Source organism: Equus przewalskii, chromosome 13 (genome assembly GCF_037783145.1).
Source record: "Equus przewalskii isolate Varuska chromosome 13, EquPr2, whole genome shotgun sequence".
Taxonomy (NCBI): Eukaryota; Metazoa; Chordata; class Mammalia; order Perissodactyla; family Equidae; genus Equus; species Equus przewalskii.
In genome coordinates, this window is record NC_091843.1 from 15,896,015 (window position 1) to 15,913,005 (window position 16,991).

General features: G+C 37.8%; 2 protein-coding genes across 3 annotated transcripts in view; one reads left to right on the forward strand and one right to left on the reverse strand.

Moving 5' to 3' along the window:
• The window catches only part of HMMR (hyaluronan mediated motility receptor), a 37,557-nt gene extending 31,206 nt beyond the window's left edge, over nt 1–6,351 (reverse strand). Inside the window, exons 1-3 of one of the 2 annotated variants that reach the window (XM_008538989.2) lie at nt 5,702–6,351; nt 1,288–1,386; nt 750–829 (exon numbers count right to left, since the gene is read on the reverse strand). In XM_008538989.2, coding sequence (XP_008537211.1) covers nt 750–829; nt 1,288–1,386; nt 5,702–5,747 — 225 coding nt within the window. In that variant the 5' untranslated portion in view covers nt 5,748–6,351. The remainder of the gene's footprint in view (nt 1–749; nt 830–1,287; nt 1,387–5,701) is intronic. The other variant, XM_008538990.2, reaches the window with a different exon arrangement.
• Nucleotides 6,059–12,056, forward strand: NUDCD2 (NudC domain containing 2). Its single transcript, XM_070569092.1, has 4 exons — nt 6,059–6,601; nt 8,480–8,528; nt 8,742–8,893; nt 11,563–12,056. Exons 1-4 carry the CDS (start codon nt 6,413–6,415, stop codon nt 11,644–11,646), a joined length of 474 nt encoding a protein of 157 aa, XP_070425193.1. The 5' UTR covers nt 6,059–6,412; the 3' UTR covers nt 11,647–12,056.
• The last annotated feature ends 4,935 nt before the right edge of the window (nt 12,057–16,991 follow it).

Consider the following 16,991-nt stretch of genomic DNA (forward strand, 5'->3'; position numbering starts at 1 on the left):
GTAATAGTAGTAGGCTCTTGCACAAGCCGTAACATGAAGTTATTAAGAATTTAATCTCCCACCACTCCTTGGCAGTTTCTGAGTAGCAAACTTCTTTTAGGTATTAGAACGTTTTTTCCTTTTTCTTCACCAATACTTACCCTTCCCCACAAACAAATAAATAAAAAAAACCAATACAACTCAAACGATGATAAATAACAAATCAAAGCATCACATATTATACAATTTATCTAGATGGGGCCAGCCCGGTGGTGTAGTAAAGTTTGCCTGCTCTGCTTTGGCAGCCCAGGTTTCGTGGGTTCAGATCCCAGGCATGGACATACACACTGCTCGTCAGGCTATGCTGTGGCTTCATCCCATGTACAAAGTAGAGGAAGACTGGCACAGATGTTAGCAGCTCAGGGACAATCTTCCTCAAGCAAAAAGAGGAAGACTGGCAACACAAGTTAGCTCACGGCCAATCTTACCCACCAAAAAAAAAAAAAAAAAAAAATCTAGATAAAAGACTGAGAAGTGCAGACCATTTTGTAATTCTGAACTAAGGGCACATTTAGATGCAATATATTCAGTAATGATGTAGGCAGAAATGTAAATCTTACTAGAGTCCTAATGATAACATGTTTCATTAATTTACAGATTTTCTTATAACCTTAATTTATATGCTTAACTTCTTCTAGTCAAATACAATACCTTTCAGAAGTGTTTTCAAAGATAGTTGATAAACCAGCTAGCATATAAGAGCTCCTCACCTTTAATCCTAAAGTCTTAACTTTTCTTGCTGAAGTAGGCAAGGTAGTATCTTTGTCAACATTAAGATTTTGTTGAGATTCTGCAATAAGATGAATTGTAGAGATCATGGTTGGTGCTCACATGTTTGAACCACAGACTAAATACAATTTCCAAATTCTTAGTGCAGCTATTAGTGAAGCAATACAAAGTTATTCTTTTCTTGATTTTCCAAATAATTAGTTATACAATATTTTTTACACATCTAACACTTTCCTGATTTTCCTAATAGTCCCTGACAGAGGGTTAGGGTAATCACCAAAAGGGAAACTACATATCTCCATGAATGTCTTGCTTAATTTTCCTGGTTATACAACACTGTAATGATGAAAGTATTATTCTGTAGTTGACCCTTTTGTAAATCCGTCAAATAAGAAAATTTAAACATAGCTGTAGCTTCACACTGTTAGAAATACTACAGCATCTTTAAATTTAAATAGTTATTCATAATTTTAAAACTTACAAGATCAAAAACCATTATTCTATTTTTGGATCCATTACCTTTTGGTGTTTTAAATCTTTGCGATTTCCGAAAGGATACTGGTCCTTTCAATACTTCTGAAGTTTTAACATCATAAGCACCTGGAGATGGTGCACACCCTAGAGGAAACACAAAACATTAATGTCTCATCTAATGTTACTTATGATCTTAAGTTAAAAACACGTCATAGTAAAATGAGTAATATAAACGTAAGTTTGCCATTAATAAATTGCTTCTTTGCTTTTTCAAATGTAAAAATAGCACCAATTTGATATTATAAAGTAGGCCTCTCTATGAAAAACAGTACCATTAGCTTCCCAAATGCCCTTTACTTCAATTGGGTCAAAGAAACCCAGGCAACTGAGCAAAACAGCAGACGGTCTTGGGATGAACATCACGTAAGAACAGGCAATGTGGTTTTGTTATTAAAGATCGAATATAAGAAATAAAATGCTTGGAATCAACTCTGCTCAAAGAGAGTCACTGAGGTAACTACCAGCAGATTCTAGAAATGAAGCAACTAAAAGTGTCTAGCCCTCAAGCTCTAGCCTAGAATAAAAATTTATAGTGATAATTCGTCTCCGGCTAGTATTAATATATCAGGAAATTTATAAAGTCATGTCATGTAAAGTACAAAATGTACTAGACTAGATTTCTATGTTCCAGAAATTTATACTGTATAGCCTCATGTAACTGGAGTCCCAGATGGAAGGCATTTCAGAGTGTCTATTTCGTTTCAGTGACTTAAGATCTGGCTCTCAGGATTTATAACAATAAAAACATTATTAGCATATATCTTCAGCTGATTTGGAATCAATAGATTTATGCTATTCTCTGAAAAGCTATTTAATTCAGTCTAGAGTTTCATGCAAATAAATAGGAACAGCAGGGAATCTGACCATTCCAAGGCAACTCCTGCTGTCCCAAGTGTTTTTCAAATAGAATCATAGGAACTCATTAGTATATCTTGACTAGCATACACAAAAAACGCAACACAACAGAAAATATCAGTGTGACTCATGTTGCAAAGTTAAGCACTGTTTTGTGGGACTTTTGTTTCAGTTATGCGTAGAAATATAAAAATATATCCCAGATAGAGATAGAGAATTTTTCACCCTGGGACACAATTAAAAAGTATTAAAGTCATTGCTTTCATCAATTCACTAGGCCATAAAAACATCAAGGATAGAATTAAGTTTCCATCCCTCTATCTGAAACAATGATCATTTATAGGTACTGACACAAAGATTCCAATCTTGGGAGCTTTCGGATCTAAATGTGGTCAATAAGGGGTAGAGATAGCGGACTTCCAATCAGGAGAAATTCTGAAAACGAAGTGTGGAATTCACTGGGGTATCTAAGGTAAAGGCAGACCCAGCAAAAAGCATTAACCTTGGCTAGCTCAGGTTTCTCAGACCTCACAAACTATTTACACCCTGGGGTGAAGGGTAGGGTGAGAGGGGCTTCCCTAAAACCAGGTTAAGGTTGGCACATCTTACAGCATCTATTTTACTTCTCTGGGATAGAGGTGGGGGAGGCAGGGGGGAACATATTATTATTATTATTATTTTAAGATTTTATTTTTTTCCTTTTTCTCCCCAAAGCCCCTCGGTACATAGTTGTATATTCTTCATTGTGGGTCCTTCTAGTTGTGGCATGTGGGACGCTGCCTCAGCGTGGTTTGATGAACAGTGCCATGTCCGCGCCCAGGATTCGAACCAACAAAACACTGGGCCGCCTGCAGCGGAGCGCGCGAACTTAACCTCTCGGCTACGGGGCCAGCCCTGGGAACATATTATTTTTTAAAGCAAACAGGAGGTTTCAGAGAAAACTGTCACCATTACCGTTAGTTATGCCTTTTTGGGGAAGGAAGGGTGAGGGGATGCAGAGACTATGGTTATTCTCCTTTGCTGTCTGCTGTTAGGGATGCTTCTGTGGAAAAGTGTGAAAAGCAAAGCTCGAGACCTGGCAGAGCAGCCAGAAAATAAAATGATGCTGAATTCTAGTATTTTAGTTCATCATTAGGTCCACACTCTCAAAAGGGGATAATGGCCAGCAAAAGAAGGGATGGTGGACAGGGACTAAGCAGGATCATGTAAGCTGAGAACAACTAAAATCAATCTCAGCAGGAACCCTTCCCTAAAGACTAAAGAGTCAAGTTTGACAGTTATGGGGATTTAGACTTAAGAAAAACTAGGTTGAAATCCAGCCTGTACACCTACCAGCTCTTTGTGAAACTGTGGCATGTACCATTTTCATGGTCTTTTCCTTACTAACACTTAAATGTATGACATTATAGACATGACCTGTTAGAAATCTGGGAAGAGGGAATATCAGACAAAAGGAATGGGATATGTTGGGAGATATCACAAGCTTTCTGCAACAACTTACATCTTGATTAACAATGACTGGAAGATAACACAGGTAATCAATACTTGTATGCGAACAAAACATTATGCAGTACATTAAACATTAAATAAATGCTTCAAACTTCCAGACCCCTTTATTTCCTATTTCTCCCACGTAGAATGGACAGCCTGCCTTCCATTTTGCCTGGCTAACTCTCACTTATCCTTCAACTCTCAGCCTGGATGTCACCTCTGAGCTTTCTCTGAAACCCCAAATCAGTTTAGAAATCTCCCTCCATAGCAGCCTGCACGTAGTGTTTCTATCATAAAACTTCTCAGTTTTGTAATGGTTTATAATAACATACTTATCCATCTCCCACATTAGAAAAAACTGCCTGAAGTTAGGGACTGTCTTAATCGTGTCTGTATCCCCAGCATTTAGCTCAGGGTTGAGTTTGGCAGTGTGGCGAAGAAAACAGAAAGTTGTTGGTGATGTAGGACTGAGAAGAGAGTTTTGTAATCAGCCAGATCAGGGTTCAAATCCAGCTTTGTCTGCCAATCAATAGAGATATTACTAAGTGCAAAGTAATTTGTTGTCACAGGGCGATGGTGAATAAGACTCTCTCCTTTTCCAGTCTAGCGTTAAGACCCCAGAAAGTTACTTCTATTTGAGGCTGATTCTTCATTCATGAAACAGGAAGAAAAAACAGTATCTACCTCATAGTATGGTTGTTAGGATTACTGGAGTAATATGAGAAATCACTACTGTGCCTCACACACATATCAAGCATCAAACAAGTGATAACTGTTATTACTCCCGAGACTGTGAGGCTGAAATATTGCATCAGTGGTAAAGTCAGTTTAATTCATTATAAAGCAAAAAAAATTCACCTTAAAAGACAAACTACTGACAGCACTTAGAGCAGTTCTTTGAATAGCAAGGAAATAACAAGGTCCTTGAGTCTTTTAATTAAGAAAATAAGCTTGCGCTGAGCCATTTGCTCACTTGGTCTTCCTTTGTGAGCAGTGGTGCTCAGTTCTATCTGCACGTCAGCTGATAGAAATTAAAGATGTAATGAGTGACTGTTAAAAAGCGTATATTATAATGGACAAATCATGGGCTTTGATGTTCAGCTCTACCACATACTGGCTGCTCAGCACAGTCATAAAAACCCTAAACCTCATCTGTAAAATGAGGACAATATCAGTATCTTCCTCATCTGGCTGTTGGAAAGAATAAACCAAATCTAGTAGGGAAGACTTTAGCCACGTCCCTGCATAGAGTTAGCATCTACTAACGATGAGAGCCTTACTAAGCACATCCAATGCTTCCTGGTTGCTGAGCTCATGCACTGCAGTGGTTAAGAGCACAGGATCCATGGAGGCCTGGTTTCATGCCGCCGTTCTGCCAATTTGGTTGGGTAACTGAGCAAATCTAAGTCTCAGTCATTTTATCAATAAAATAATGAATAATAGGATTACCTGTTAGGGATGTTGGTGAATTAAAAAAGAACTAATAATCGATATAAAGACTTAGTATGGTGCCTGGGGTGCTATCAATATTAACTGACACTATTTTATTTATAGTATTTTCGGTAAGTGCTACTGCCATAATTTTACACCCATAAACTGCCTTTATCAATCTTCCTTCTTCTATGACCGAATGGAATAGGCAAAAGAAACCCACAAGTTCCGACGAAAAGCAATGGTCAAATGTTTTGTTTTTTTTTTTTATCAGGGAGGCCTTCCGGATTTGACCATCAAATAGCTACCAATGCTTCTTCACGCCCATTCCCTTCCGTCTGCTTCAGTTTCTCTACAGCACTAATTGTTTACTGGCTGTACTCTCAACTGAAGGTAAGCTCCATGGGGCAGGGACTTTGTTTCGCTCACTCTATCCTTATCATCTTGAATAGTGCTTGGCATGTACTAAACACTTAGTATATACTTCAGAAAAGTGATCAATTTAATGAGCCCCATCCCCGCTCTAAAATCGCCTCCCATATGCCTCTGATGAAGGGAACACCGAGAGGGGCAAGGGGCGTGAGAGCATCTCCCGTCCCCCAGCTCCTTTCCCTGTACGCACCGGAAGGGTCATTGAATCGTTTCAGGGGCGCCTTAGGAAAGGACATGCTGACGACCAGCTCCACAAACCGAAGATCACTAGCGCTCCTCGGCAACTTCCTGCGGTTTATTACGGACTTAATCGCTTCAAATTCAAATCTCCCCACTTATTCCCCGCCCATCCCGAAGTTAGCCAATTGCAAAACCAAGACCCTAGGTACACCAATCCAGGACGGGAACAGCCAAAGAGCATGCGCACTCGGCTCTCGCCGAATCCAATCAGGTGGCCTGCGGGTTTAGGCTACCAGCCAATAGGAGACTGTTACTGTCTCCTCCCTCCGCCAAGCCCCGCCCACGCCGCTCTAGTTGTTATTCAATTGTAACCTACGCGCTAGGAGGATTTGCGCAAGCGCACTTCACATCCCAGAAGTTTGAAAGTTTGTGTTTGGCGTCACGTAGGGGACAGTGCAGTGAGTTCCAGCTTAACTGGTTCCAGCCCTCTCCAACCATTCCTTGGGTGTAAGCTTTTCAGGATTTCAGTTCTTTCAAACTGGGTTCTGACCAGTTTGGCCCAAACGGAAGGAAAAAACGAACCCACGTTGAGACGTCAGCTTATATTCCTTGCGCATGTGCTGTGACCCGAGCAGCGAGGCCGGGGCGTGGCCTGAGCGTGGAGATTCCGCGCATGCGCTCAGCTCGCACGGCGCGGCTGCAGCCAGGAGGCGACTGAAGTATGTCGGCCCCATTTGAGGAACGCAGTGGGGTGGTTCCGTGCGGGACGCCGTGGGGCCAGTGGTACCAGACCTTGGAGGAGGTGTTCATTGAAGTTCAGGTGCCGCCTGGCACGCGCGCCCAGGACATCCAGTGCGGCCTGCAGAGCCGGCATGTGGCTCTGGCCGTGGGTGGCCGCGAGATCCTCAAGGTAGCGGCAGGTCGGGGCTGGTGCTGTTTCTTCCCAGCCTCCCTAAACCCCCGCGTCCTGAACTTCACGGTTTCCGTGGAAAGACTGGGAAAGCCTTACGGCGCGTCTGCGTGGCCGAGAGAAAATTGACCTGGTTTTGATCTGGTCGGAGCCCCACCTTCAGGGCCAGTCCTGAGTTGACGTGGAAATTTGAGGAGCCCATGTTTCAGGCTTTATTTCTAAACCAAATGAAGCTGCTGCTTTTCTCTGGGGTTCTTAAGCGGAGAACAACTTAACTAGATGGTTAAAGGAACAAATTTTATCATACATATCCTTTCTTCCAGGCACTGAGTTAGGTGCACAAGATAGATAAGGTTCCTGCCCTTGAGAGGTTGTATTCTTGTAGGGAGGCATAATAAAACTAAACTAATTAATATTTAGGCAATTATGGGAAAGTAAAGAAGAAAATTCAGGCTGTCGGGATGAGGATTCAGAGATGATGTCAGGTGATTTATTTTCTCATCTAAAATTAGAAAAAATCTGCATATTCGTGGAGCTATTAAGTAGGTGGTCCAGAAGTGTGTGAAGAAAATAGTATCCCATTTATTTTCACCAGTGCCCTTTGGATCTGGGACCCGCTTTGTCCTTGTTAAGCTTTATAGTTAAATTCAATTAAGTTGAAGTTAGATTTCTTAATCGGATTGGATGCCAAGATGTTTGGTGGCGGTGTAGTGTAGTGGTGAGGGGAGACGACTTGGTAGGTGGTTCTGCTGTTTTTCTAGTTTTGTAACCTTGGGCAGGAGATGATCCAGTGTCTCCAAGCGTTTATCTGCAAAGTGCGGTAATTATAGTACCTTTCTCATAGGCTCATAGGATTATTTTGAGCATAACGTGATATCCGTGTGAATGAACATGTAGGAGTGGTGTCTGGTACTTAATAAGTGAAGACTACATGTTAGCTGTTATTATTTAGTATGGAAGTGCTTTGAGTGCCTTAGGCAAAAGCAAGAGTCATATGAAAGACATTGATTTATGTCAACTTGGGTCTTAATAACTTTTCTGCACATTTGTGCATTTCATAGTTTCCTGAACAGTGGTTTAAGATTGCACTTCAGAGTTACTTTAGTAATTCCAGTAACTTTGGGATTTTAGCAATAGGTCTAACTCTAGGATTTTAGGTCTACACTTAGACCAATAAGATTTTTTTCACTAGTGTGGACATGAAAAAAAATGTTTTCTTTTTTTATGTGACATTTTAATTTCATTTCCTAAAACTTAAATTTGGCAAGCAGCAACAAATCAAAATGGATTTGAGTGGATGCACTGTCTTTTAAACTTATATTTTGCTTTTATCTTTCTTAAAAACAAGTTTCTGAAAAATCAGTTAAAAACTTAATCTGACATCAGATCTGCAGTATTTGCTTTAAAATTTTTTAAATGCCAAATTGCCCAACAAAGAGATTGAACCAGTTTTTAAAAGTTTATTTTAAAAGACATCATTTCTTCTTAATTTCAGTGGGAGAGCTCTTCTTATAGTTCATTTTGATTGGTAAAGTATTTCAGATACTAATTTCACATTTGGCTAATCAGTGATTAGTAGTATTTCTTTTTCTTCTAGAAGTTGAGTCCTCACCTTTCTTTAGAGAATCCTGTGTTCTCTGTCATAGTAAATATTCCCAGCATTGTAAACGAGATTCCATTTCACTGGCTAGGAGGAAGCTTAGGGTTGAACACCTTTCAATGTGTTAAAATGGTATAAAATTTGATCTCTCTATTCTAACCAAATTAGAAAATTATGTGTGGATTAGATAGGAAATTAGGTAAGTCCTAAATCATGAAAGCTTTAAAAATTAATGAAATGTCTGTATTTTTAGTGCTTTATATGTCTGTTTTTTTCAGGGCAAACTCTTTGATTCTACAATAGCTGATGAGGGAACGTGGACTTTGGGTAAGGGTAATCTATTAGAATTCTTAGAATCTTTTTTAAAATTAATTTTGTCTCAGTACGTTTCCCCTGTTGTATTAGGTCCTTTGTCTTTGCAGCTTTGGAAGATATAGTGATAGAAATGTATTGAAAACAATTGTATGTCAAGTACATAATGGTTTTGGAAAATAAATTTAATGATGAACTCTAATTTTTTTGTGGTTTTTGTTTGTTTAGAAGACAGAAAAATGGTCCGTATTGTTCTTACAAAGACAAAGAGAGATGCAGCAAATTGTTGGACTTCTCTTCTAGAATCTGAATATGCAGCTGATCCTTGGGTGCAAGACCAAATGCAGAGAAAACTTACATTAGAGAGATTCCAGAAAGAAGTAAGTCAGATGAATGTATGAATATGTATAGTTAAACATCTTACAATCATAGAATAATTATTATTTGAAATTAATACTCAAATGTAATTATAAAAATGACAAAAAGTGTTTAGAGGAATTTTTTAAGTTAAATGATTAGAAAAATGATTGCCCTTTCTATGTATGGACTTGATTTTTTATTTTATTTTCTTGAGAGGAATATGTTTGTACTGCCATGATTTTTAAGTTTAAATTTATATAATGCATACCAGTAATGCATGAATGAAGTCATAAACATTCAATCAATATAGACTTACATAGTATAAAAAGGTGAAGGGCACCTTCAGCGTCTCCCCATTCCATACCTCTGTCTCATTCTCATCAATATATTGGCTTGTATGTTTTGTTTTTAACATAAATGGAGGATCGCACTTTGTGTATTTTTCATGTTGCTTTTTCCTCTTGATAATATATCTTGTGTCTCTTTTCCTCCTAGTACCAAATAGATAAAACATTCTTTTCAACTGCTTCAGAGTGTTTTCTGGTTTGAATGTATCATGATTATTTATTTAGGTATTCCCCTTTGATAAGATTTAGATTTCTCCATTTGTAGCTATTTCAAACAAAGTTTGTGCCTTCATTTCTGTGAAACTATTCAGATGTTCTTTTAAGATAGATATCTAGGAGAAGAATTACTGGATCAAACTACTGTTAAAGTTTTGGTGGATAATTTCCATCTATGTGATGATGATTCCCAAATGAATCATCTCTAGCCTAGACTTTTCTACAGAATTTTGGACTCACATTTCCAATTGCCTATTCAACGTCTCCACTTGACTGTCTGACAGACGTGTTAAATTCAACATGTCCAACCTGAACTCCCTAACTTCCCTCCCTCATTTGTTCTACCTCTAGCCTTCCTGGCTCAGTTGAGGAAACTAGTTGTTCTGACCCCCCAAAAATTGGAGAATCATCCTCCATTCCCATCGTTCTCTCACACCCTGTCCAATTTGTCAGGAAACCTTACTGGCACTACCTTCCAAATATATTCGGAATTTGACCACTTCTCACCACCCACTCACTACCGCTCTGATCTGGACCATATCTAACATCTTATCTGGGTTACTCCAATAACCTAGCTGTTCTCTTCACTTCTACCCTTGCCAAGCTACGGTCTTCTCAAAACAGCAGTTAGAGCAGTCCTTTAAAATGCAAGTCACATTACATCACTTCTCTTCTTAGAACTCTTTCACTCTAGTAAAGGACAGTATTTTACAAGGCCCCACCTGACCTCGGTCCTCCGTGATCTGCCTGACCTCCTCTCCTGCTGCTGTCCCCCTCATTCTGCTCAAGCCATACTGGCTTTTTTGCTGTTCCTTAGACATGCCAGGCTGTTTCTTTTCTGTCCTTTTGACTGCAATGCTCTTCTTCCAAAGCTTGGCTAACTTCTTCACTGTTCTCAAGTCATGGCTCAGTGAAGCATACTTTGATCTTTGATCATACACTTTAAATTCTATAATCTTCTCCTCATTTCCCTAACTCTGCCTTCTTTTCTTTCTTTCTTCTTTTTTTTTTTCCTAGAGCAGTTGCCAACTTTTAACACACTAGAACAGGGGCGGGCACACTACGGCCCATGGGTCAAATCCTGCCCACTGCCTGCTTTTGAAGTAAAGTTTTACTGGAACTCACCTGTGCTTATTCGTTTGTGTATTGTCTTTCATATAGCAATGGCAGAATTGAGTAGTTATGACAGACACTATATGGCCTTGAAAACCTAAAATATTTACTACCTGGCTCTTTGTAGAACAGTTTGCTGATCTCTGCACTAGATAGCTTAATGGTTTATTATTTGTCTCCTCCTGTTGAATGTAAGCTCCACCAGAGGAGGGATCTTTGTCTGTTTTGTTCACTCTTAAAATCCACGTGCCTGGGGCCAGCCCGTGGCTGAATGGTTGAGTTCGTGCTGTGCTTTAGTGGCCCAGGGTTTCGCTGGTTTGGATCCTGGGTGTGGACATGGCACCACTTGTCAGGCCATGCTGAGGCGGCATCCCACATAGCACCACCAGCAGGACCTACAAGTAGAAGATACAACTAGATACTGGGGGGATTTGGGGCAAAGAAGGGAAAAAAAAAAAAGATTGGCAGCAGGTGTTAGCTCAGGTGTCAATCTTTAAAAAAAAATCCACTAATGGTGTCCTCTAATGCCTCTGATGGTGTCCTCCAAATAGTAGGAACTCAAATGTTTGTTGAATAAATGAAATGCCCTCCAACAAAAACTAAAGTTGTAGGTAGTACTTACTTCATAGGATTTTTGTGAAGATTAAATATGTTAATATATGTATAGGTCTTAGAACCCTGCCTGGCATACAATAAGCTCTCAAAAAATGATATTAAAATCTGTTTACATACTGGTACTAAAGTATATGTTTGCCCATATACTTGTCAACATTGTAGTATACATATTGATCTTCTAAATCTTTGTAAATCTGAAAATTGAAAAATACGTCATAGTTTCAAGTCCCATTCTGGTGGTTACAGTGAAGTTTGATATCTTTTCAAATGTTTATTGGCCATTTAGGTTTCCTTTCTTGTCAATTGCCAGTTCATATCTTTTTAGCATTTTCCTTTTGGGTTACTTATATTTTTCCTTATAAGTTTTGTTTTATCGTAATTTTTTTCATATCTTTTAGAATCCTGGGTTTGACTTCAGTGGAGCAGAAATCTCAGGAAACTACACTAAAGGTGGACCAGATTTCTCAAATCTTGAGAAATAACCGCTATTTTTTTTGCTGCATTCTGTGGATCCTAGCAGTTGTTGCCAACTTAATCAAAGGAACAGATCATGTGTTGGAAGAAAAATGTGGATGCCTGCAGTTAACAAATTGCAAAATATAAATATGGTTCTAAAAATTGCATTCAAGTATGATTTACATAGGAAGCATCTTAAATACTGTGGGAACTATTCTATTGATATATAGTAACTTGTTTTTGGACTTGTTTTTGCTCAGCATGAAGTTTTATATGCTGCATTTTACTAATTTCATATTTAACCTGTATTTTTAATACAAAAAACATGAGGGTATAGATCATGTGAAATGACAGGGTGCCTTCAGGGAAAATTAAGTTTTTCTTTGAATAAGTGTGATGTGGAAATAATGTTCAATAAACTTTTCTAAAATAGGAATTGTGTACCCTTTTTCGAAGTATATGAGTTCACAGAAGGATATGATATTACTAAAGAAAATTTTAAGAAAGGAAAAAGCAATCCACAAAAAAAAAAACTTAACTCGTTAAAGAGTTAATGAAAATTTCTGAATTAGTGTATTATTCCTTGAGAGATGACTTTATCTCAAGAAATTGAAAAATAGCAAACCTAACAATAGGAATGGATTAATACAAAAGAGAAGTGGTCAAGTGAATGTGGCTGTTGGTCAAACCCTTTGTTGATGACAAAAAACAGATTATGGCCTGTGATTCTAAGTCAGTGGCATCATGTTGATCTTCAGTAATCCAGACATATAAGTAAGAATTGTCTTAAAATTTTATTTCATCCTTTTCCTGTACTTTTTAATTTTAAAAACTATTTTAAACAATTTCAAATGTACAGAAAAGTTACTAGTAAGCTACACAGAATTGTTTTCCTCCTGAACCATTTGTGTATAAATTGATGACATGATGTCCTGTCACCTCAGAGGGTATGTATTTCCTTCAAAGGACATGCTCTTACATAATTACAACATGACCATTAAAATCAGGAAATGAGCATTGATACATTACAACCATCTAATCCCCACACCATCATTCCATTCAAGTTTAACTGATTGTCCCAATGATGTCCTTTACAGCAAAAGGATCCAGTCAGACTTATGCCTTCCCTTTAGATGTCAGGTGTCTTTAGTCTGCTTCATCTGGAACAAGTCCTTATTTGTTCCTTCACTTTTACAACCTTGGCACTTTTGAAGATTATAGGCTAGTTTTGTGCAATATTCCTCATTTTGAGTTTTGTCTGATATTTCTTCATGATTAGATTCAGGTCATACATCTTTGGTAGGAATGTTACAGAAGTGATGCTGTGTACTTATTGCATCCTATCGTAGTTAATAATTTCGATTTGTCCTTTTTCTGATAGTGTTTACTTAGATTACTAAGTGGTGTCTGCCAGTCTTCTCCACTGTAAAGATACTCTTTTTATGTTTATAATTAAGTATTTTGTGGGTAGTTTCGAATTATCATCATACTTTCTATTTATTTATATCTGTATAGACTCATGATTTCCTACTTTATTCAGTGGGTTAAAAATCTATTATTCCCATTACTTTGATGCTCATAGTTTTTCTAAATTTCGCCAGTGGAAGACCATTCTAGGTGGCTTCTATGTCCTTTTGACATGTCCTCAACATTATTTAAGCAATTTCTTAGTCTCTCGCACAAAATATGCCAGGCTTATTGTGATTTCCCTGCCCTAGCCAAAGAATCAGCCATTTTTCCAACAAGACTTGATTCTCTTTAGTGGAGAATGGTATTTCGAAGCCAAGATCTGTGTGCTAGTATACAATTGCTGTTGGTGTGTGTATATAATGCATACATTTACATCTATATTTGTTTCTATATCTACGTATAGGAAAACCATGTGTTCACACTTAAACTTTCACTTGTAGTTTCATGGGGTTCTTTTTTGTTTTCTCTCTTTCTCTATAACTCCTTTCCACAACAGTGAGAAACCATATTCTTATCCTGAGTAATTTTGGTTCCCTGTTCTAGGTCATCTCCGCACATGCATGCCTTCCTCACTCTGCTCAGACTCAAACACCCTATGCCAAGCAGGGATATCCTCCTCACCTGCTTGGACTCTAACGCCCCACTCTGGGCCACTGTAGCATAGCCACATCCTTTGGCAAGGCGCCTATCTTGTACCCAATATTAGGAATGAATTATTGGGGAGGAGGCTTTTTCTTTTAATTAGCTTCTCTTTTGATTTTTTCAAAAATTTTATATTTTGAAGAAACATACAGTAAAATTAACTTTTTGCTAGTAGTTTTGTGAATTTTAACATATGTAGAGATATGTGTAAACACCTCCAAAATCAGGAGATTGAACAGTTCAATCACCACAAAAACTCCTCCTTGCTCTCTCTTTATAGTCACACCCTAATCCTAGCCTCAAACCCTGAAACCACTAATTTTAGTCTCTGTCTCTATAGTTGTCTTTTCAAGAATGTCATGTAAATGGAATCATATGTAATAATTTAAAAAAAAAATGTTTTATTGAGATAGAATTCACATACCATACATTTCATGCATTTAAAGTGTAGAATTCGGTGGTTTTTAGTATAATCACATATATTCAACTCTCACCATAGTCAATTTTCATTTTCATACCTCAAAAAGAAACTCCATACCTTTGAGCTGTCATCCCCCAACCCCTCAAGCAACCACTGATTTACTTTCTGTCTCAGATTTCTCTGTTCTGGACATTTCATATACATTGAATCAGAGTATGTGATCTTTTGTTATTGGCTTCTTTCGCTTAGCATAATGTTTTAGAGGTTCATCCATGTTCTACTATGTGTCAGTACTTCACTTTTTGTATGGCTGAATAATATTCCATTGTATGTCTACCATACATTTATCCGTTTGGCAGTTGGTGGACTTTTGGGAGGCTTCCACCATTTGGCTATTATGAATAATCTTGCTAGAAACATTCAAGTACAAGTTCTTATGTGCATGAATATTTTCATTTCTTACCTTGAAGTGGAATTTCAAGTTTTATGGAAATGTGGTTTGATCATTTGAGGAACTGTTAGATTGTTTCCAAAGTGACTGCACCTCCCACCAGCAGTGTATGAGAGTTCCAATTTCTCCACATCTTTGTCAACACTTATGTGACTTTTTGATTCTAGCCATCCTAGTAGATGTGAAGTGCTATCATTGTGGTTTTGATTTGCATTTCCCTGATAACTAATTTATCTTGAGCATTTTTTCTTGTGCTTATTGACCATTTGTGTATTTTCCATGGAGAAATGTTTATTCACATCCTTTGTCCATTATTTAATTGCATATCTGTCTTTATATTATTGAGTTGTAAGAGTTCTTAATATATTCTGGACACAAGTCCCTTATCAGATATATGATTTGCATATATTTTATCCTATTGTGTAGGTTTGTTCACTTTCTTAATGGTATCTTTTGAAGCATGAATGTTTTTAATTTTGATGTAGTCTAACTCATCATGCTTTGGGTGTCATGTCTAAGAACTCTTTGTGTAATCCGAGGTTGTGAGGATTTTTTCCAATGTTTTCTTCTAAAAGTTTTATAATTTTGTTTTATGTTTAGATCTGTGACCCGTTTTATTTTTTGTAGAAGCTGTGAAATATAGGTGGAGGTTCATTATTTTGCATATGGATGTCCAATTGTTTCAAAATCATTTGTTGAAAAGACTATTTTCTTAGTGATTTTTGCACTTTTGTCAAAAATCAATTGCTATTTATAGTCTAGTTTTGGTCTCTCTATTCTGTTCCATGTATCTACCTTCCTCTATACCACACTGTCTTGATAATTGTAGCCTTATAGTAAGTCTTAAAATTGGGTAGCATGATTCCTTCAACTTAATTATTTTTCAAAAATGTTTTGGCTATTTTAAGTTTGCCTTTCCATATAAAGTTTAGAATCAGCTAGTTTGTATCTACAACAAGTCCTGCTGAGGTTTTCATTGGAGTAATGTAAGTCTTCCAATCCATGCACATGAGGTGTGTCTCTATTTAGGAGCTCTTTGATTTCGATCATCTGCATTTTCTGGTTTGCAGCTTATAGAACCTTCACGTCTTTTGTTAGATTTATTCCAGTGTTCATTTTCTGGAGCTGTTGGAAATGATTTTTTTTTTTCAAATTTCGGTTCCCAATTAACATTGCTAGTGCAGAGAAATGTTTGATTTTTTTGTTGACTTTCTTTCCTGTGACTTTGCTAAACTCACTTATTCTAGTTTTTTATTGTTGATTCCTTGGAATTTTCTGCATAAACCACAAATAGGAACAGTTTTCTTTCTTTCGTCTGTTGTAGTCTGTAGGTCTTTTCCTTTTCTTGCCTGATGGCACTTGCTTGAATAATAGAAGTGGTGAAAGTGGCCATCCCTGTCTTGTTCTGGATGTTAGTTTCAAAAGCATTCATTCTTTCACCATTAAGTATTATGTTAGCTGTAGGTTGTTATAGATGACCTTTATCAGATTGTGGAAGTTCCCATCTGTTCCTAGTTAACTGAATTTTTCTCATGATTGGATTTGAATTTTCTCAAACACTTTTTATGTATCAATTGATTTTCTTTTTAAAGATTTTATTTTTACTTTTTCTCCCCAAAGTGCCCCTGGTTCACAGCTGTATATTTTTCAGTTGTGGGTCCTTCTAGTCGTGGCATGTGGGATGCTGCCTTGGCATGGCTTGATGAGCGGTGCAGTGTCCGCACCCAGGATCCAAACTGGTGAAACCCTGGGCCACCAGAGTGCGAGAACTTAACCACTCGGCCACAGGCCGGCCCCAGTATCAATTGATTTGATCATGTTTTTTTCTTTATACTGGTAATATGGTGGATTATATTGATTAATTTTCAAATTTTGAGCCATTCTTGTATCTCCTCCCATCCCAAACTTGGTCATAGTTTATTATTCACTTTGTATGTCTGGATTACTTTATTGAGCATTTTTGTGTCTGTTCATTTGTGTTGTTGGTAAGTAGTTGTTTTTTTGTATTTGTTTTGGTTTGGCATCAGGTTAATGCTGGCCTCATAATATGAAATGGGAAACGATTCTTCTACTTTTTGGAAGAGATTTGTAGAATTTGTGTTAAGTATCTTCTTTAAATGTTTCATGGTATTTGCCAGTGAGATTGTAAACAATGAATTTAATTTTAAAAAATAACTGTAGGGGCCAGCCCCGTGGCTGAGTGCTTAAGTTCGCACGCTCTGCTTTGGCGGTCCAGGGTTTCGCTGGTTTGGATCCTTGGCATGGACATGGCACCGCTCATCAAGCCATGCTGAGACGGCATCCTACATACACAACTAGAAGGACCCACAACTAAAAATACACAACTATGTACCAAGGGGCTTTGGGGAGAAAAAGGAAAAAAAAAA

What these genes read in the sequence shown, in the direction of transcription:
- NUDCD2 (XM_070569092.1), top strand. Translation starts at nt 6,413, where the DNA reads ATGTCGGCCCCATTTGAGGAACGCAGTGGGGTGGTTCCGTGCGGGACG. An exon ending in TGAGGGAACGTGGACTTTGG is followed by an intron (nt 8,529 to 8,741) that starts GTAAGGGTAATC and finishes TTGTTTGTTTAG; the next exon opens with AAGACAGAAAAATGGTCCGT. An exon ending in TAGAGAGATTCCAGAAAGAA is followed by an intron (nt 8,894 to 11,562) that starts GTAAGTCAGATG and finishes CATATCTTTTAG; the next exon opens with AATCCTGGGTTTGACTTCAG.